General features: G+C 57.0%; 1 protein-coding gene across 13 annotated transcripts; it reads left to right on the top strand.

The window, feature by feature from the left end:
• The first annotated feature begins 3,783 nt into the window (after window positions 1–3,783).
• SH3GLB2 (SH3 domain containing GRB2 like, endophilin B2) lies at window positions 3,784–20,787 on the top strand. Of its 13 annotated transcripts, XM_027556508.1 has the most exons (14): window positions 3,789–4,010; window positions 8,223–8,364; window positions 9,358–9,486; window positions 13,606–13,739; window positions 14,014–14,106; window positions 15,456–15,467; window positions 16,233–16,295; window positions 17,437–17,586; window positions 18,029–18,052; window positions 18,590–18,679; window positions 18,968–19,068; window positions 19,324–19,338; window positions 19,472–19,712; window positions 20,014–20,787. In XM_027556508.1, exons 1-14 carry the CDS (start codon window positions 3,948–3,950, stop codon window positions 20,119–20,121), a joined length of 1,365 nt encoding a protein of 454 aa, XP_027412309.1. In that variant the 5' UTR covers window positions 3,789–3,947; the 3' UTR covers window positions 20,122–20,787. The 13 variants fall into 13 exon arrangements, with proteins under 13 accessions (XP_027412317.1, XP_027412309.1, XP_027412310.1 ...); XM_027556509.1 differs by lacking the exon at window positions 15,456–15,467; XM_027556511.1 differs by lacking the exon at window positions 17,437–17,586.
• Window positions 20,788–20,998: the final 211 nt, after the last annotated feature.

Here is a 20,998-nt window from a genome sequence, read left to right as displayed (position 1 = left end):
GCGTGGTCTCACGCTGGGCAAACCTTCTTTTGGCCAATGAGCGCCGCCGATCTCCTCTGCACCGCCCCGGCCTCTGGGCAATTGGGCGGGTCACGTGACAACATTACCTCCACCTCTCCTCTCCCTCTGTTCCGCCCCCTAAGTGTGGTTGAGGCGCGGAAGTAATTTTTTTTTCTATCCTGTGATTGGCCATCGGAATTAGATTGACCCGGGTGGCTAAGTGGGGGCGGGGCCACCCTTAAAGGGATAAGGGGGAACAATCAAGTTTCGAAAGGGTTTTAAAGAAAGAACCGGCGGCGGTCTGAGCCCTTTATATTTAGTTCCTCTGCCGCCTCGGTCCCTACCCAGACAAGTCCTTCCCGCTCTTCGAGCGCCCTCTTTCTAATGCAACTGCCTCTGAAACTTCCTACAGCATCCTTCTGAGCACTTGCCATTCTCCTTTTTTGGGAGCTGTTTGCAAAAGTGCCACGCCTCCCTTACCAGACAGAAGTCGTTTCCCTGAGAGTTGGTTCGGTTCTGAGCTCCCAGCTGTGCTTTGTGCTGAGCACTGGTTTGGTATCATGCCGATCTGAGTTGGAATCAAGTTCTGTCACATCAGCTCTCTGGATTTATTCAGTTTCAGGGCGTTAGTCGCTCAGTCGTGTCCGGTTCTTTGCGACCCCATGCATGGACTGTAGCCCGCCAGCCTCCTCCATCTATGGAATTTTCCAGGCAACAATATAAGAATGACTCAGTTTCAGTTCAGTTCATTTCAGTCGCTCAGTCGTGTCCGACTCTTTGCGACCCCATGAATCGCAGCTCGCCAGGCCTCCCTGTCTATCACCAACCCCTGGAGTTTACTCAAACTCACGTCCATCCGTCGAGTTGGTGATGCCATCCAGCCATCTCATCCTCTGTCGTCCCCTTCTCCTCCCGCCCCCAATCCCTCCCAGCATCAGGGTCTTTTCCAGTGAGTCAGCTCTTCGCATGAGGTGGCCAAAGTACTGGAGCTTCCGCTTTGGTTTACTCCGTTTACTCCTCTCTAAAATGGGAGTGGAACTCCTGCTTTGCCTGAGTAACAGGGCTTTGGTGCCGATAGTAAGGAAACTGGCAGTCCTTTCATAACCAGAGAACCGGACAGGTCTAAGTTTTTAAAATGTAATTATCAGTAAGGTTACATTCTTGCCTTCACTCAACAATGAATACTTCTGTGTGACAGCCCTTTGGCTGGCCTTGATAGTTGTAGACAAGATACATATAGTTAAGATAATTACAATCTTTTGTGGTTTTGTTCCAATGGTGGAAACGCAGGAATCCAGGTGAAAGACTCCAGGAAGAAAGTGACATCCAAACAGAAACCTAAGGATGACTAGGAATTAGCTGGGCAGAGAGAAGAGGGAGGAATATTCAGGAACAGCTTGGACTGTGATCCAGAGGCAAGAGCAAACCTGGCATCTCTGACTAAGGGTGGCAGAGAGAGGGCAGAGTGGCAGCTGATGAGCCAAGGAAGTGGTAGCCAGAGCAAAGGAGAGCAGGCTCCACCACTGGACTGCCTGCATCTGGGGCCAAATCCACTGCTTACTCCCCCGTGTCCTCGGGCAAATCATAACTTCTCTAAACCTTAGTTCCCTTTAATAAGGAAGAGGATACTTTCTGAGTTGTTATGAGGATCTCAGGTGATTATTCACTTTAAAGTGCTCAGTGTTCAGCCTGGCAAGGGCTTAGGAAATTTCGGCCATTGCTATTAGACAAACTGCAATAGCTGAGTGGAAAGCTAGATAAACAGATGAAACATACAGACTGGGCAGAAACAAGAGCAGGAATAACTAACACTTACTGTCTCTCTCGTTCTCCTTTACCCTGTTGTTTTCCTTCCCAGGATCTGACTTGGTTATATATCTGTTTGTCCAAGAAGGGAGGGGCCTTGTTCTCTTCACTGCTGTGTCCCTGGCACCTAGAACACTGCCTGGCACAGAATTAGTGCTGATAAAGTCTTTCTCCTTGACCTGACCTAAGTCCGGTTCCTCCAAGCCCTCTATTCAACTAGGTTCAACCTGAAGCTTCCGTCTTGTAGAGTGCAGTTTTAGCAAGAATTCTGCAGGGCCAATTTAGCAAAATCTCCAACCCTGGATTTCTGATCACCCTCCGCATCTGATTAAATTCTTCATCCTCCATCCTGAATATCTTATCACCTGGGCCTGCCTTCAGCAAGGCTCTCACTAGCCTCAATGTTCCTGCTTAGTCATTTTCCATCCACTGACCCCTAGTCTGTTCATGGGCTATAAATCTCCACTTGACATTATTGTATTTGGAGTTGAGCCTAATCTGTCTCCCCTACTGCAAAACTCCCACTGCACTGGTCTCTCTTGAGTAGTCTTCCTTGCTGTCCTTAACAAGTATCCTGATTTTTTTTTTTCTTTAACCACGCTCAGTGTAGTTACCAAATGAATGAACATGTTACTATATTGATTTATATCTGTTGAAAGGCGAAATGGCTGGATGCTGGCTAAATGAATGATACAGTCAGCTACAGATACTGGTAAATAAGTCAATGATCAGTACAAGTAGAAATACGTAGTGAACACATAGACACACACAAAGAAACAGAGATGAACTACAGATGTGTGAGTGACATGAACACTGATGATGACTTCATGCAGATAATAATAAAGATCAGTGGTTCTGAACCTGGGGTGCACATTTAAATCACCTGGAAGCTTTTCTAGACTCTACCTGCCAGGCTACACCTGTATGGAGAGAACCAGGACTGGGAGTGGGGCCAAGGATTTTTAAATAATCCCCGAGGTGACTTGAAGCTCACTCTGGACAGACAGGCTGGGGTAGAGGATGGAGAACTGGTGTGAGTGCAGGGATGTAAACAAAGCTAGGAATCCAGGAGACAGAGCCGGAGAGGAAAGGGTACAGGCTCAGGAACAGAGCTCTCCACTGTGTAAGAAAATGAAGTCTAGAGATAGAGGCAAGCAGTGAAAACAGGTAATAAACCCGTTCCAAGCCCCTTGGGAGCAGGGAATATATGTGCAGGCCATCCTTCTGCCTGTCTTGGTCTGTGAGAAACTGGTTCAAGGTCAGCACCGTGTCCATGGCTGGAGGGCTCCTCCACCCAGGCTGAACAGAAGCCTCCCTTTCTCTCCACCTTCTTCCCCGTTAACTCCTTGTACACACTTTGAGGAACCAGAGGGTTTCCTGAGGCCAAACAGCCATTCCCCAGCGGTGGTCCTCAGTGTCACTAAAGTTGGAGCAGAAGAGGAGGGGCGCTAGAGAGGTCAAGCTGATGGTGGTGGTGGTGGTGGCACAGAAAGATCCAGGCCTAAAGAGGCCGAGAAATAGGGAGCCAGAGGGGCCAGCCGGCGAGGAGGGTGCGAATGAACAACAGGAGAGTCAGTTCAGTTCAGTTCAGTCGCTCAAGTAGCGTCTGACTCTTTGCGACCCCATGGACTGCAGCATACCAGGCTTCCCTGTCCATCACCAACTCCCGGAGTTTACTCAAACTCATGTCCATCGACTCGGTGATGCCATCCAACCATCTCATCCTCTGTCGTCCCCGTCTCCTCCCGCCTTCAACTTTTCCCAGCAGCAGGGTCTTTAAAAAAATAAAAAAGAAAAAAAGTAGAGTAAGAGGCACCGATGGCCCGGGAGCCACAGGACAGGTAAACCAGAGAGGCTGGCCGGCCGGCGGCCGCAGCGGGGCAGCCGCGAGCACCCTCCAGCCCTGCCGCCCCGGCCCGCCCCGCCCCACCCATCCTGAGGCTCCGCCCCCGCGGCCGGCGCCCCGCCCTGCGCGCTCGGGCAGGCACGGGCGGAGGCAGCGGCTGCGGCGGCGGCAGGGACGGGCTGGCGCGCTAAGGGCCGGAGCCCCGGCAGCAGGTGGGCGCGGTGAGGGCCGGCGGCGGCGGGCCGGGGGCTGCCGGGCGGCGCTCGGGCCGGACGCGCCGGCCGTGAGGAGCGCCATGGACTTCAACATGAAGAAACTGGCGTCGGACGCCGGCATCTTCTTCACCCGGGCCGTGCAGGTGAGGAGGCCGTGCGCCCTGGGCCCCGCGCGGCCGGCGGGCACCCCTGCAACGGAGCCTGGGGCCGCGGGACAAGGCCCTCGCGGCCGCCGCTCCTTTCCGGGTCGCCCTAGCCCCGCACCAGCCTTCTCTTTTGCGCTGCCCAGTCGAGAGAAGGAGCTCCGGGGCGGCCGGCTGCACTGTCCTGTACTACCCTCTGCGTGGCCCGGGGGCCGGGGAGTGAGCTGGGCCTGCCTCAGCCTCGCTGCCTGGGCGGGAGGTGTCAGCCTCCCCCTTTGCGACCTGCCGGGGCCGAGTTATCCCACTGCCCTGGCGCCCGCCCCGCCCTGGTGGGGGCTCTGATGGGGAGAGCAAATGGCATCAGGCGACTCCTGCCACCCTGCCATTGGCCAGCAGTAACCCTGACTCCTGCCCGGCGTTTGGAGGCCTGAGTTCCAGGCCCAAGGACTCATGCCCCCGGGCCCCTGAGCCCTTCTCTGAGCCTCAGTCTCCACACCTGTGCAATGGGCTGTCGGAACTGATTCCCTCGGGTCCCTTTTACACGCTTGGATAGTCCGGAAGCCAGGAGGGCTGGGGTTATTATTTCCTTTCTGCTCCATGGCAGGCCTGTTTCCTCTTATTTCCCCAGCCCTAGGGGAATGAGGAGGGCTGGGGTCTGGCTGCGTGCCCTCCTTGGGGAGCTGTACGCTGGGTGACGCTAGGATTAGAACAAGTCCTATCCATTTGGGGGCAAGGAGAGAAACTGAAGCAGCTTATTGGTGAAGACGGGGAGTCAGCTGTGGGCGTGGATGCCCCCTCTTGCGACTTTGAGAAGGGCGGGGGCTTCACTTCTCTGGGCCTCAGTTTTTCAGTCTTTTGAAAATGGCCTTAGCAACCCCTCCCTCCCAGCATGGATGTGAGTGTCCCCGGCACTCCGCGTGCACGCTCTCACTAAAGGCAAGTCACTCTTGCTTAGTATGGCATGCGTGCAGCCTGTGACCTTGGCCCAGTCACTTCTCTGGGAGCCTCCATGTGCCCTTCTGTCCATCATGAGTGGCACCAAGTCTGCCTCCAAGGGTGGCCGCAGGCTTCGGGCTTGGCCCAGTCACAGGGCCCTGGGAACGGATCCTGTCGTTTGTCCTTGCTGTGGCAGTTGGTTCTCTGGAGGAGCGCAGCCCCAGACCGTCTCTTGGAAGCCCACGTGCCCGTGTTTACTAGAAAGCACAGCATCCCGCTGAGGATGGGTACCCCAGAAGGGTTTGCTGCCCTGGGTTCCCAGCCCTGCCAGTGACCCCAGCCTTAGTGGGGATGCCTGCAGCCTGGAGCTCATTGGCCAGCCCCAATCCATCCAGAAGGTGGGGAGTTCGCCCCCCGTGTTGGTATGGCAACCACTTTATCTCCAACATCTGGGAAGAACCTGATCTGCCAGTTTCCGGCTACTGTGGGGCCCTAGCACCTGATCCTGCCAGGTCTGCAGAGCCTGGGGCATGGGGAGGCTTGGGCCCCGTGGCCTGGTGAGGGCAGGCCCACTGGGTCGCCCATACTGGCGTGGGAGCCAGCGCCCAGGTCCCCCGCCTCCAGGGTGGAGGAGGGAGCTGGGAGCTTTATAAATAGAGGCTTTCTCTGGCTCCAGCCGCCCACCCCCTGCTGCTGCCATCTTGCAGGGAGCAGCCTCGGACTCTGCAGTCATGAGCCTCTGAAGCCTGGGCCCTTTCTCTTGGCAGGAATGGGGTCAGGTGGCAGCCCGAAGAGAGAGGGGCTTGAAATGTGATCTGGGCAGGAGAGCCCACTTGGGGGACCACCCCTCTGAGGCCATTCGGCCCTGGGATAGGAGTCAGCCAGGAGGGACGAAGGGTGGTTTGTTATCAATGTGTGGGCAGCTCCTCTGCGTGGGTGCCACCTGGCCAGGTAGAAGGACATGCTGGGCAAGCGCTCAGCCCCTCCAGGTACCGGGGACACTTTGAAAGAGCTTCACCTCATCCCCACCCCGTAAGGAACAGAACCTGGGAGAATAAGCTGGAGGCCGGATCCCTTTTGCACGTGTGATCCTAGGGTGGCCTCTCAGTCCCCGAACTGTGCCTTGAACGCCAGGAGGGGTTTGCAGAGTTGATCCCGGTGATGGGAACAGCTCAGCGGAGGGCACCCAGGCAGGAAAAGCTAAAGCATATTTGGGTAAGATGCCAGTGGTGGTGGAGTGGGCAGTGGAAGTGCTAGTACCAATGCTGTCAGTAGTACTGACTGTATTACTAGGAGCGGAGGTAGGAGTGGTGATGATAAAAGCCAGGAGGCTGTGGCATTGTTTTCATCCAAGCCGGGCAGGCAACAGTGGACGTGGGAGGGATGCCCAGGACGTTGGAAAACCTGGTTGGACTTTGAACGTGGGTGGATGTGTAGTGTGAGGGACAGGTGGCCAGGCGGGAAGTGCTGCCCATAACCGTGGCAAGAAGGGGAGGAGATACTGAGCGTGACACCATCACTGGAGTCAGAGCGGCTGGTCCCATCGGGGTAAGGACGTCCCTAGGTGGCTCCTGGGAACCGAGGAGGGACCTGCAGGAGGTCTTTTATTGCTGATGATAACGACGACGCCAGTTGACATTTATCAGGCCTGTGCTGTGTGCTGACCAGAGAACTAAGCTCCTCCCGAATATTCTATGAGATGGTTCCTGGTATCCCCATCCCCCTGGTGGAAACTGAGGGCCAGAGAGGTGACGTTGCCTCTGAGCCTCAGTTTTCTCATCTGGAAAATGGGGCTAGCGCCACCCCCACCCTCAAAGAGGCTGGGTGAGGGCAGGCCTGTTCAGGGCCCGGCTCTGGGAGGCCCCGGTTTGTGGAAAGTGAGGAAGAAGAGTCAGGAGAGCAAGAGTAGCTGGCTCCCAGGCGGGGAGCCGCAGGCTCTGACCCCTGCCCACCTGGCCCTGCAGAGAGAAACCCAAGCCCCCATGCATAATTGATGGCTGCTGAGCCGGAGCGGCCTGAAGCCAGTGGGGCCTCCTGCTCCATGGAGCTGGAGCTGTCCTTTGCCTCTGGATGACTCAGGGCTGCCAGGTCATCTGAGAAGGGCCTCCAGACCCCCAGCCCATGAGACCCTGACTCCGGTGCAGCCTGCCTCTTGCCTGGTCTCAGTGGCACCTTCTGTGAAATGGGAAACTTGCCCATGCTGAGCGCCGGGTCGGCACTGTCTGTTGTTGTCAGAGCTGATCTTGCTCCTGTGTGGTTTGTCTCTGACCACCACCCACCACGGCTGAACAGGGCCTTTGAGATCAGAAGGGCCAGGACCTGGGCAGGTTTCTGGCTGTTCCTACGTGGCTCCCATGGCTTTGGCCAGCTCGGAAGGAGGACCCTGTAACATCCCGGTCCCTCCCTGGCCTCGGGGCGGGGCTGTGGAGCTTCCTGCGCCTGGGTGTGCCCAGCAGTTGGCTCGGATGAGTTGGCACTGCTCCCCATGTACCATACCAGGCAGCAGAGGCCATCCTCCCACCCCACCCCTCTCCATTCCCATCAGATCTTTACAGCATCAGCCCTTACACTGGGCACCGAACTCCCCGCCGGATCCTGGCCTTCATATCTTACCCACATCTTTTTTATTTCCTTCTCACAACCTACAAGGGAGATGCTATTCCTTATTATTCCCATTTTCAGCTTCAGAAACTGATGCTCAGAGAGGCAAAGCCACTTGCCCCAGGTCACACTGCTCATCAGAACTGAGACTTGAATCATGTTCCTCTGGTTCTGGAACCTGGGTTCTTCCCACTTCCTCCCCCGGGACCCCTTCCTTGGGGCTCCCAGCTGCCCTGGCACCTGCTGATCACTCCAGACCTTGCTCTGTGCTCCTTGTGTCCCTGAGCGCTCATTACCAAGCGCTTTCCTCCAGAGTCAGGCTGGGAGGACCCTCAGTGATGGCCTACCAGCAGCTCCTTAAGTTGTGTCTGATTTTGTACAGATGTGCATTTGGGGGGCAGGGGGTGTCTGTATCTTTCGTTGGATTTCCGAAACAAACTGGGATCCGCCGGCTCTGGCCCACCCATCCCATGTCACAGAGGAGCAAGCTGAGCCCCAGGGCAGGGTTGCAGTTTGATCGGGGTCCCAGAGCGGATGGGGTAGACGGGTTCCTGGACCTTAGGGCCTGAGTTCCAGCCAGGCGGGAGGGGTAGATGGGTGGGGCAGGGCTGGTCCTCCCCTCCCCTCTGCTGAGTCTTCCACCCCTGGGTGCTCCCCCCAACCCTCCACCCACAGTTCACAGAGGAGAAATTCGGCCAGGCCGAGAAGACCGAGCTCGACGCCCACTTTGAGAGCCTCCTGGCGCGGGCGGACAGCACCAAGAACTGGACCGAGAAGATCTTGAGGCAGACAGAGGTGCTGCTGCAGCCCAACCCCAGTGAGTAGACACGGGCCGGCCCTGGGCGAGGGGCGGGGCACCGCGGGCACGGGCCCAGCTGCAGAGGCCGTGCAGGTGGCCTGGGCGGCAGGCGGGACTTGAGTTAGACTCTTGAGGCTTCAGGCTGCTGTCGGTGGCACGGGAAGGGGGGGGTGGTCCCTATTAAAAACAGCAGTCTGGGTGTCGGGCTCCACAGGGCACTCAGTCTCTGGGACATGGAAATGCAAGTTTTGCATAGAGGAGTTGAAGCCTGGAAACTAAAACATCACTGGGAGAAGAGGCGGGAGAAATGGGAGACCAATCACTGGGGAGCAGGCAGCGAGGGTCAGGAACAAAGAAGGCCCGTCCAGGGTCGCACGAGAGCACCGGGCAGGCCCCCACAGCTGCAGGGGAACCTGCCCTGGGGTCCGGAGACGTGTCTGCCTGTATATCTGCTCTTAGCTAAGGCGGTGTGCTCAGAGCTTTCTGGGTCTGGCCAGAGTGCTGTTCACACGTGTGGTGTGTGCACGCATGCTAAGTTGCTCAGTCATGTCTGACTCTTTGCAACCCCGTGGACTGTAGCCCACCAGGCTCCTCTGTCCAGGCGAATTCTCCAGGCAAGAATCCTGGAGTGGATTGCCATGCCCTCCTCCAGAGGATCTTCCCCACCCAGGGATCGAACCCATGGTTCTTAGGTCTCCTGCATTGGCAGGCAGGTTCTTCATCCCTAGCGCCCCCTGTGTGTCATGCTCTGAGTCCATATTCTAAGGAGGGGGAAGCGGAAGGCCCGTCTCCGTAGCTGGGTGACCTCAGGCAGGTACTTGACGTCTCTGGGCCGTGGCTTCTCCCTCCCTGTGAGGGGTTTCACAGGGTCAAGAGCCCATCTCACAAGGTGGAGAATCAGCATGAGAATGTCCTGGAAGTCACCAGGCTGGGCGCCCCTGTGGGCCGGTCCTGGACTGGCCTTGGGCTCCTCTGGAAAGGCCGCGTGGCTTTGGCTGCTGTCTCCCACAGGCGCCCGAGTGGAGGAGTTCCTGTACGAGAAGCTGGACAGGAAGGTGCCCTCACGGGTCACCAACGGGGAGCTGCTGGCGCAGTACATGGCTGAGGCGGCCAGTGAGCTGGGGCCCACCACCCCCTACGGTGAGCCGGTCCCCACGGCCGGGTGGGGCCCGGTCTCTGGCCCTGACCTCCCTCCCTCCCTTCTTTCCTTCCTTTGTCTGGTCTTGTATTTACACATGTGATGCCTGGATTCATTCTCCTTGCAAATACCTCAACCAACAGAGGTGAAAACAGTGAAAAATAGAAGCCTCCTGGGACCTCCCTGGTGGTCCAGTGGCTAAGACTCCACATGTCCAGTGCAGTGGGCCTGGGCTCCATCCCTGGTCAGGGAACTAAGGTCCCGCATACCCCATGGCAGGGCCCCAAAAAGAGAAAAAGAGCCTCCTTTACCCACTTTTGGTTTGTGTGCATTTTTTAATGGGATCACATTATCTTATGTGTGCGATTCCACAACCTGATTTTTAAACTTGGTGTTGCTTTACAGATTATCTGTTCACAGTAGCACTTAAAGAGCCACTTCAGTCTTTGCTTTTTATTTAAGTTTTATTGAGGTACAATTTATGTACTGTAAAGTGTACTTGTTTTAAGTGTGTAATTTGGTGATTTTTAGTAATTGTACAAACATCCCTCAATCCAGTTTATTTTTAAATTTTTAGTTAATTCTGAATTAGAATGTGGTTGATTTACAATATTGTGTTAGTTTCAGGTATACAGTGCAGTGATTCTGTTATATACATGTATATATGCTCCTTTTCAAATTCTTTTCACTTTGGGTTATTCCAAAATATTGAGTATAGTTCCCTGTGCTCTACAGTAGGCCTTGTTGGTTACCTGTTTTATAAATGGTAGTGTGTATATGTTAATCCCAACCCGATTTATCCCTCATTCCCGCCACCCCCGCTTCCCAGCCTCCCCTTTGGTCACCATAAGTCTGTTTTCTATGTCTGCGAAGTCTGTTTCCGTTTTAGAAGTTCACGTGTATCATTTTTTAAGATTCCACATATGTGTGGAATCATGATACTAGTCTTTCTCTGCCCAGTATGACAGTCTCTGGATCCATCCATGTTGCAACAAATGGCATTATTTCATTCTTTTTTTTTTATGGCTGAGTAATGTTCCATTGTATATGTTTTTCACATCTTTTTTATCCATTCGTCTGTTGACAGACATTTAGGTTGCTTCCATGTCTTGGCTATTGTAAATAGTGCCACGATGAACATTGGGATGCATGTAGCTTTTCCAATTACTATTTCCTCCAAGTATATACATGCCCAGGAATGGGATTGCAGGGTCGTGTGGTAGCTCTGTTTTTACTTTCTGAGGGCGCCTCCATACTGTCCTCCAGAGTGGCTGTATCAGTTTACATTCCCAGCGGCAGTGTAGGAGGGTCCCTTTTTCTCCACACCCTCTCCAGCATTTATTATTTGTAGATTTTTGATGATGGCCATTCTGGCTGCTGTGAAGTCATACCTCACTGTAGTTTTGATTTGCATTTCTCTAATAGTTAGCAATGTTGAGCATCTTTTCATGTGCCTTTTGGCCATCTGTATGTCTTAATCGATATGTCTGTGTAGATCTGCCCATTTTTCTCTGGGTTGTTTGTTTTGATGATGTTAAGCCTCATGAGCTGTTTGTACATTTGGATTGCTGTTTTGTTACTGTTCTCCCTGTATCTCAGGTCTTTTTTGTTTGATCCTCTTCTACTGACTTCTTTTGAGTTAAAAAGATATTTTCTAGTGTAACATTGTAATTTCTTTGCTCCTTTTTTTCTTTAACTTAAAGCGTTTTTCTTAGTGGTTTTAAAATGTGAATCACAACACGCACTTTAACTTGACACAGTCCACTTCAGAGTAATGCTAACGGAATTCCAGTAAAATATAGAAACTTGGCTCCAGGATAACTCCCTTCCCTCCCTCTTCCTTGGTGCTCACATTGTCATACATACTATTTCTCAACAATACAGTTTTATAATTATTGTGTTATGCAATTGTCTTTTAAGTCAGTTAAGAAAAGAGAAAAGAAACGTACCGTCTTTTCCGCGTGTCTTAGAGTCACCTTTACTGCTGCTCTGCTTCCTTACGTGGACTCATGTTACCCCCTAGTGTCGTGTCACTCGCACGTGAAGTGTCTCTTCTGTGGCAGGTCTGCCAGCAGTGAATCCTTGTCGCCTGTGTCTCACTGGGAGTGTCTTTATGCTCACTTTTGGAGGGCAGCTTGGCGGTGTATGAATCCTTGGATGAGAGTTGTTTCCTTTCCTCACTTTGAGTATATTCTCTCACCGTCTGACCTCCCTGGTGTCTGATAAGAAGTCAGTTCAAATCTGCCGTTGAGCCCTTCTAGTGAGTTTTTTTTCACATCAGTTGTTAAACTTTTCAACTCTAGAATTTTCACTTCTTTTTTTTTAAATTTTAATCTCTTTATTGACATTTCTTATTTGAGAAGTCATTGTCATCATACTTTCCTTAAATCTTTTTAAAAAAATTTTAATTGGAGGATAATTGCTTTACAATGTTGTATTAATCTTAAATCCTTAAACATGGTTCTGTTTTTTTATTTTTTAATTGAAGTGTAGTTGGTTTTAATATGTGTTTGTTTCTGGTATATGCCATAGTGATTCAGTATTTCTGCAGATTATATTCCATTATAGGTTATTACAAAGTAAGGGCTATGATTCCCTGTGCTATATGGTATATGCTGTTGCTTATCTGTTTCATTGATAGCAGTTTTATCCTCTACCAGAATTTGTCCCTCCCTACCATTATGGTTTTGGTTGTTTTTGTTTTTCCTTTTCCACTTCTTGGTAATAGCTGCTTAGAAGCCTTTGTCTGCTAAATCTAATATCTGGGCCTCCTCAGAGATGGTGTCTGTTGATTGCTTTTCTCTCCCTGTGTATTGACTGTACTTTCCTATTTCTTTGCGTGTCTTATAATTCTTCTTGGGTTATTAGTGCTGTTTGTTTCTTTAGAGACTTACCTGAGCTAATTGTTTAGAGTTTGTGTTCTTTGCTGTATGCAGCTGCTGATGTCTCTGCTTATTTTTCTACTTATTCTTTTTACTTTTAAGCCTAGCTTCCTAAGGGTTGCTTCCAGGTCAGCATATGTTGGCAGTCAGCTAATGATTAATCAGAAATTGTGTGTAGACACCTTGCACCATTAAGGCTTTGCTGATGAATTTATGAGTGGGCTGGGGAACACGCTCAAGCTCATGCAGTTTATATGTGTGCCTAGCTTTTACGTCATGAATGTGCAGAGCCTCCCACTAGCCAAGAATGATTTGGTAGCTGGGGCTCTCTCCTGTGCCTCCCATGCATGCTACACACAGGCGCAGCCTTCTAGAGCACCAGAGCTGTCTGGAGTTTATCAAGGCTCACTGTGACTGTCTCATTTCCCAGATCGCCTATTAAATTTCTGGCAGGTCTGCTGCTTATTCCAGCCAGTCCTCCAGCTTCATGTTAGCTGTGATGTTGGCCTTTCCTGATTATTTGCCATTGAGATCATTACTGCTTGTGAGCATGTCTTGTGGGTTTTTCTGTGTTCCAGCCAAAATCAAGTCCTCCCCCTCCAGCAGCTTCAAGGCTTACCCCACCCTGATAGAGGGGCACACCACAGAGCTTGGAGAGAGGGGAGCACGTCCAGGCTAAAAAGCCACCATCTCCATGGTTCTTACCAAGGTCCTGTAGTTCTGGAGTAAATGCTTCTCAATTTGTTACTTGCCTTTGGTCAATTTCCAGAGTCCAGAAATGATTGTTTTTGACAACTGTGTCCAGTTTTGTTTTGTTTTTGAAGGAGATAGATAAATAGGTAAGTTTTTGTTTTTTGCCATACTGCATAGCATACCAGATCTTAGTTCCCCAACCAGGGATCGAACCTATGCCCCCTGCAATGGAAGTGGAGTCTTAGCCATTGGACCCCCAGGGAAGTCCCTGTGTCCTTTCTGGGAGGAGGATTTGCTGAGTTCCTCCCTCTGTTATTCTGAAAGTCCCACCCTCCTTCTTTCTAATGGCTGTGACGTGTTCTGGTTTTGGGGTGTCCCAGTATTTATTGGCCAATGGATATGTGGATATACAGATTTTCTCCCATTTTCCCAGGCCAGTCATTTCTGCTCTTGCCTCTCAGAACATCTCTCTCAGCGCTCTCTCCTCCCTCCTGGGAGCCAGAGCAGAGTTCAGCCTGCCTCCTCACCCCCGACTCTGCTTCTCAGGGAAGACGCTGATCAAGGTGGCGGAAGCAGAAAAGCACCTGGGAGCGGCCGAGAGAGATTTCATCCACACGGCCTCCATCAACTTCCTCACGCCCCTGCGCAACTTCCTGGAAGGGGACTGGAAGACGATTTCGGTGAGGAGCCTGGAGCTGCCTGCCTCCTGGTAACCCTGGCTGCCCTCTCCTCAGAGCCGCGGAACCCAGCTCAGGACCCCGCAGCCCTCAGGGCCTCCCCAGACGTGGCTCTTGGGGCCCGAGTGGCCTGAAGTGTTTGACCTTGCCCGTCTGGGCCTCAGTTTCCCTGTCTTGGCCAGATGGTCCTATGGGCTGGTCTCGCTGGGGCCGGGGGTCTCCCATGGCAGCTGTGGGGCTCATGTCCCTAATTCCCCCCAACCCCGCCCCACAACAGAAGGAGAGGCGGCTCCTGCAGAACCGGCGTCTAGACCTGGATGCCTCCAAAGCGCGGCTCAAGAAGGCCAAGGCTGCCGAAGCCAAAGCCACGGTAGGTGTCCTGCTGGACCAGAGCGGGTGGAGGCTCGTGATGTTTGGCATGACCTCCCTCCCCGTCAAAGCCTGGCTGGGGGGCACTGCTCGGGGCAGACCACGTCAGGTCACGCCCGTCTGCTCCCACCCCCAATGGAACCCTGCTGACCCAGAGCTCTGGGTTCCCAGGGCAGACACTGGGTCTGGGGGCGGGTGGTGGGTAGACCCACAGCGCCCTCACCTGAGCTCAGGGCAGCCTGCAGCCTCCCCAGATAGACAGCCGGTTGGCTTCTCGCATGCCCCCCGTGCTGCCCTCCCCGGACGCTCAGCTCTGTTCCCGGCTCTGCCCGGGCATGGCTCCGCTACTAACTGCGCCCCCCTTCCCCGCCGCTCCAGTGCTGTTCCCCGGGCGCCCCGTCCTGTCCTCAGGCTCCATTGCGCTGGTGTGGAGGTCCCAGAGCTGGGCTGCTCACCTGCCCAGGGGCAGGTCTCGGGGCCCTTCAGGGAGCCCCACGTCGCTGAATGGAGCCAGGGCTATCTTGGCTCCCCTTCTGCTCAGCCAGGCCGATGGGATGCAGCGTGGCACATGGTGACCAGGGCGAGGCCAGGGTTTGGGAGAGCTGGGCCCCAGGGGCCTGGGCTGCTTGGGGTGCAGGGGCTGCAAGGCCGCCTCACACCCCGGGGTGGGAACTCCCCTAGTCAGGTCCGGGACACACCAGGGACACTGGCACCTGCGCCCGGCGGGGCCCTCGGCCAGGGAAGGCCAGGTGCCCCCGCTGCCCGAGAGTTAGTTACAGCCCCCAACCCTCCTCGCATTGCCCTCCCTTTGTGTGGCCCCTGGGGGCCACGGAGTCTGGGCGGTGCCCCTGGCAAGAGCCGTGGCACCTCGTCCAGGTGTGTGGAGTCCAGACCAGAGGCAGGGCCTCAGCCAGCGGCGTCGGGTTGGGCTTGGGTAGGCTGCCTGAGCCCCCCTGGACTGGACAGGCTCCCCGCCCTCAGGGCCGGGCAGCTCTCTGGAGTCCCTTGGCCAGGACAGGCCTTCCTCTGTCCGCCAGGCCGGGGAGCGCTTCCTTCGTCACCAGGGCGGCACAACCTCCCATCCGGCTGGTTGGCCCAGACCAGCCCCGAGTGTGTGGCTTTTAGCAGGATATCCCCTCCCAAGCGGGGCCCTGGTACAGCATCCCAGCGGGCTCCAGCCCAGCAGGGCACCCCCAGCCCACCCGCCACCCCTCAGTAGCCACACTGGTCAGGACTCCTTCCGGAGGGCGGGCTTGTGCGTCCCCGGGGGGCCTGCTCCCGCCTGCGCTGTGGACTCACTAACTCTTTGTTTTTGTTCCTTGCCGTTCTGCTTTGGGTAACTTGGCTCAGTGTGAGGGAGATGTGAGTATACCTGTCCCACGTGCTGTGCCGCTTCTGGTTTGCCCACCTCGGCCTTGGGCCCCGCGGGGCCGGGCCGGGCTGGGCCAGCCGGGCCGGGGAGGGCCGTCCTCCGGGCCTTTTGCAAAGCAGCTGGTCTCCCACCGGGGCCTCCACCACGTGTAGCCTCTGGTCTGGGGGGACGCCAGGCGTTGGAGCCTGTTGAGTCAGCTTTTTGCAAATGTCAACCGCCTGTCACTCTGTCCATCCATGCATCCATCTGTCCACCCTTGTGGCGGGGGAGGGGCCCAGTTCTTGCTGCAGGAAGGAGAGATGATTGGGTGTGTGCAGAGGTGTGGATGGAGCGAGCCGGGTAGGGTGGGGGTGGGCTCTGCTTGGAGAACGGTGGGTCTAATGGGCTTCTGAGTGAGACGAGGCTGGCCTGGGGAAGAGAGACCTGAGGACCGCCGGGGCCAGGCGGGTCTGCGTCCTGCCCGAGGTTCCGGGCTGTCCCCTCGTCGGCATCTGCTCTCCTGGGCTCCCCAGCGTGTCCACCCTCCTGGTCTTTGTCCCGACCCTCGGAGACCCTCACTCATCCTGCCTCCTGTGCAGGTGGTTGGCGTGGGGAGAATGGGGTCTGTGTTGTTATCTGTCCGTACCCTCCTGTCCATGGGGTTGGGGTGGGGGGTGCTCCTGGCATCTCCCTGGGGGAGACTCTAGGGCGGCCTCCTGGCCTGGCCCCTGCGCCACGTGACTCCCCCCTCCCCCATGAACTCTGTTCCCCGCCAGACGGTGCCTGACTTTCAGGAGACTAGACCTCGTAATTACATTCTCTCGGCCAGCGCCTCCGCGGTAAGCGCCCCCGCCCACCCCGCCCCGGCTCCCCGCTCCCTGCCCCCAGCCCCAACACCTGGCACCTGATGCCAGTCAGGAGAACAGGAGGCAGAGGGTCAGGCAGGGGCCACCTGGGCCCTGTGCCCTCGCCCCTCTCTGCCCAACGCTGAAGGTGAGCCTGGCCCGCTGCCCTGGGCAGCCTGATAAACTCCGGGGGGCCCGAGAGTCCATCCACCCCCACTCAGCACCCACCCCCACTCAGCACCCACCCCTGAGAGCCAGGCCCGCCCTGCGCCTGGAGGAGAGGGAGGAGGTCCCAGCCTGGCCTGTCGGGAGGTCACAGACCCCTGGACAGGACTCGGGGACGGTGCTGTCTGTCCAGCGGCCCCCAGAGCACATCGGCTAGGTGTCGGGGAGGCGCCCAGAGGCCTTGAGACGTAGCAGGGCCCCGTGGGAAGGTAGACCCGGTGGGGAGGGGAAGAGCAGCCCAGGGCTGAGGCCCCCGAGGTGGGGAAACGGGCATGTCCTGAGCTGGCCCCTCCAAAGCAGAGCATGAAGGCAGTGGTGGGTGGGTGGGCAGGCGGGACTGGGATTTAAGAGGGTGGGCTGGGCGGGGCGGGGTCAGGAGGACTTTGAACGTCTGGTATCTTTTTTTCCTACAGCTTGTTGAGATCTTGGTGTTTACTGTTTAGTTGGGGAAATAGGCAGATGACACCTGTCCCGTCATGCCTGTCGAAACCAGTCCTGGGCCTTTCTCTGCCTCTCTGTTCCTTTCCCCGTGGGTGACATCCTCCTGCACCACCCACCTCCCCGCGGGCTCTTCTCCATCTGTCATAAGCATGTTGCTGTGTGTGTGTGTGTGTGTGTGTGTGTGTGTGTGTGTGTGTGCGTGTGCGCGTGCAGGCGCGGTCCCTTCTCCCTTGGGGGCGTTAACCGCCCTGTAGTGCCCCGGCCCCTGTGGCTGGCTTGCCCACGTGTGTTCACGTGGAGGTCGCTTCCCGTCTGCCGAACGGTGCTGGGGTGGGGACGCCTCCGTCCCAGCCAGGCTGCCCTGGGTTTTGCTCTCTGCGCCCTCCCAGGCCCCGTGTTAGGGTAGCAGCGGGCAGGAGGAACGGGCCTTCTAAGCCATGGTCGGGGGAGGGGGGTCTTTCTTCTTTAGACTCTGGAGGACACTTGCCGCCCCCCTTCCTGGGCCGAGTGGAAGGAGGACTATCCAGGAGGGTGGAGACGGCCCTGTTTTTTTCTTGTGCCTTTGAACCCCAGTCTGACTCTGGCACGAGGCTGCCTTTCTCTGCCGAAGGACAGAAAGGTTCAGTGACTGGTCTAGGGTCACACGGTCCTGCCTCCCAGCCCAGCAGCCTCAGCAGAGCGTCAGGGTGGGGTGGGGGACGCTCGGTCTCCCTGGAGACCCCAGTCCGAGCCTGGGGGCTTGCCTGTAGGAGAAACCCAAGCAGGACTTCCCAGCTGGCTGTCCCCCCTCCCCGCATGTGGCATGTGGGACTGGATGGACTGTGACGTCAGAGCCCCCCCTCCCTCTCACACCAGGCCTCCCCCCAGCCTCAGCTCCTGGTGGGATTGTGGGGAGGACATTGGGAAGCGTGAGGGGTAGGAGGAAGAGGTTGCGGGGATCTCGGGAGCTGGGGCAGGGGCCCGGGCTCTGGGGTACAGCTGTCCCCCACCTCCCTTCCCCTCCCCTGCTGACCGCTGCCCCCTCCCTCCCCTGCTGACCGGTCCTGTTGTGGTCTCTGCAGCTCTGGAATGATGAGGTGGACAAGGTGAGTTGGGGCTCAGGGAAGAAACGGGGTGGGGAACGGGAGTCCAGGCTCGCCTGCTGTCATCGGGGGCAGGTCTGCGTCTAGTGCTGAGCTCTGCCCTGCAGCCTCTGGGGCCATGATAAGGGGCGGCCACCTCCCTCTCCCCCGCAGCACACCGTGGGCCCTCCAGAGGCCAAAGCAACTGTTGGTTGAATTTGTCCCTGCTGGGTGGTGGCCTCAGATGGACAAATGCATGAGCGTGAAAGGCCAAGGAAGGCGCCTGAGGCTCTGTGTGCCCACCCAGCAACTGGCCTCCTCTGGGGGGTTCCCAAGCTGGGCTAAGACTTCTCCAGGGGGTCAGGGCCCCAGGCCTGAAGTCAGGGGTGAGAGGTGAACCCCTTCGCCGATGTCTGCATCCTGGGGTGGGGTGTGGGGAAGTCCATCTGCCACAGAAGGGAAGAGGAGACCGCTCCCGGGCGGCTCCAGGGGCGGGAGGAGTCTGGTAGGAGGGCGACTAGGGCCATTCTTGCCCTCGTGCTCATCCCCGGCCCTTCCTAGGCTGAGCAGGAGCTCCGAGTGGCCCAGACGGAGTTTGACCGGCAGGCAGAAGTGACCCGGCTCCTGCTGGAGGGGATCAGCAGCACCCACGTGAGTCCTGTCCTGTTTCCTCTGTCATCCCACGTCGTCTTTGCCACCCATGTGTCAGACACCACAACTCTTAAGTTCACGTTGAGGCAGCTAGTGAACCTGGGTGGGGCAGAGCCCACGGTCCTAAAAGTCCCAAAGCGGGGGGTACGGCCCCCTCCCACCCCAGAGAGCAAGAGGTCTGGGCAGAAAATGCTGGACGCCGAGCCGGGGTCTGTAGAGCATGGGGTGGGGAGTGGTCTGCTTCGTCCGCCCTCGGGCGCCGGGTCAGCCACCGCCTCTTCTGGGCAGGTGAACCACCTTCGCTGCCTGCACGAGTTCATCGAGTCTCAGACCACGTACTATGCCCAGTGCTACCGCCACATGCTGGACCTCCAGAAGCAGCTGGGCAGGTGCCAAACGAGGGACCCTGGCTCCCAGCTCCCCCGAACTCAGCAAGCCCCTGTTGACACCCAGGGTGGGGTGGAGGGCTGCTGACCGTGGTGGGGCATCACCCCCACCTCTGGGCCTGGGCACCCCATGAAGAGGACAGTGAGGGGGATAGCTGGCCTCAGGGACCTTGGGTGCAGGTTCTGGGGTGGGTTGGGGGTGGGGTGGGGACGGCAGGGGCATCTCACTTCCACTTGTTTCCCTCTTCACGCTGCCAGCTCCCAGGGAGCCATGTAAGTAGCGAGGTGGTCTTGCCTCCATGGCCGTGGGCCTGACTGGTGTTTTGTGGGGCATGTGGGACCTCCCCCCAACAAGAGGGTGGCTCCCGGCTGCTGAGATGGGCCCCCCTACCACTCTCCTCTTCAGATTCCCAGGCACCTTTGTGGGCACCGCCGAGCCCGCCTCCCCACCCCTCAGCAGTACCTCGCCCACCACCACCGCGGCCACGATGCCCATGGGGCCCTCCGTGGCCGACCTGGCCTCTCCGGGGGAGGCTGCTCTCCGCCTGGAGGAGGTGGCCCCACCTGCCAGCGGAACCCGGAAAGCCCGCGTTCTCTATGACTACGAGGCGGCCGACAGCAGCGAGCTGGCCCTGCTGGCCGATGAGGTGGGCCTGGAAGCCACAGGGATGGGTTGGCGGTCGGGGAGCACAGGCCGGCTTAGGGGGCCAGGGGACCAGAGCTGGGGGCATGGGGTCTGTGGACCACGCATCACGGGCTCCCCACCTCTGAGGGTCTGGGGAGAGGGGGGAGAGCCAGGACCAGCCACAGCAAACAGGCAGCTCCAGCTCTGAGGAGGCAGGCTCTCTGATCCGTCTCCATAGAGCAGCTGAGAGGGCGCCTGTCATTGGAGGCACAGGGCCCCTGCGTAGCCAGGGCGTGATCCTCCTCTTCTGTGATCCCTTTCAGCTCATCACTGTCTACAGCTTGCCTGGCATGGACCCCGACTGGCTCATTGGCGAGAGAGGCAACAAGAAGGGCAAGGTCCCCGTCACCTACTTGGAACTGCTCAGTTGAGCAGGCCTCCTCCCCCAGGCCCTGCCCACTCTGGCCTGGGCAAGGGGAATGGGTGCAGCCCCGCCACATGTCTGTTGGTGATCCAGCTGCTCAGCGTGGGGAGGCTCACCCCAGCCCCGTCCTGCCCCTTGGCTGTCCGGCCGCGAGGGGCCTGAGAGGCTGAATGATCCCAGCTCCTCCCCCGGCCTGCTTCTGACCTGTTTCTGGAGCCCCCCAACCCCTGCCTGCATCCCTGAGCCCCCCCAAGCCCTCCCGGCTCCTGCTCAGGAGGGCGGGCCTGGCTGCAGTAGCTGCGCTCAGCGCCCCGGCCTGTGAAGGGCGTCAGTGCAAGATGGGCTGAGGATGCCCTGGGGCGCACCCTTGGCAAGAGAGAGTACCTGCCTTTTAGTTGCCAAAAGCAGCAAAGGAGGCGAGGCAGGCAGGCAGGCAGGTCTGTGGTGGGCCAGGGACAGGGGTGCCGTCCCCCTGGGAGGCACTGCAGCGGAGGGGAGCCTAGCCGGAGCGGCAGCTCCCCGGTGCTAGCCCTCCCCTCCCAGCCCTATCGCTAGAGCCAAGTCTGGTGGCTGCCTGCCTGCACTCTCAACTCACTTTTTAACGGATCTTTTTATTCTGCCTGTCTGCTTGCTCTCTAGCCAGTGACCGATAATAAACCATCCTCCGTGTGCATGTTGCCTGGGCTCCAGTCGCGTCGCAGGCCTCACAGGTGGGAAGGGGAAGAGGCGGTGGCACGCTGCCGCACCGTGCCCCCCTTCTGGGGGAGGAAGTGATGGGCCCCTCCTCCCTCCCAGGGCACGCGTGCTGCTCCTGGGGAAGGGGATGCTGGTCTGCTGCAGCTGCGTCACCGACGTTTTTTTCCTGAGAAAAACCTGCCTGAACT

The sequence above is a fragment of the Bos indicus x Bos taurus genome, chromosome 11 (assembly GCF_003369695.1).
Source record: "Bos indicus x Bos taurus breed Angus x Brahman F1 hybrid chromosome 11, Bos_hybrid_MaternalHap_v2.0, whole genome shotgun sequence".
In the NCBI taxonomy this organism is placed as follows: domain Eukaryota; kingdom Metazoa; phylum Chordata; class Mammalia; order Artiodactyla; family Bovidae; genus Bos; species Bos indicus x Bos taurus.
This window is presented reverse-complemented; position numbering and strand designations above follow the sequence as displayed.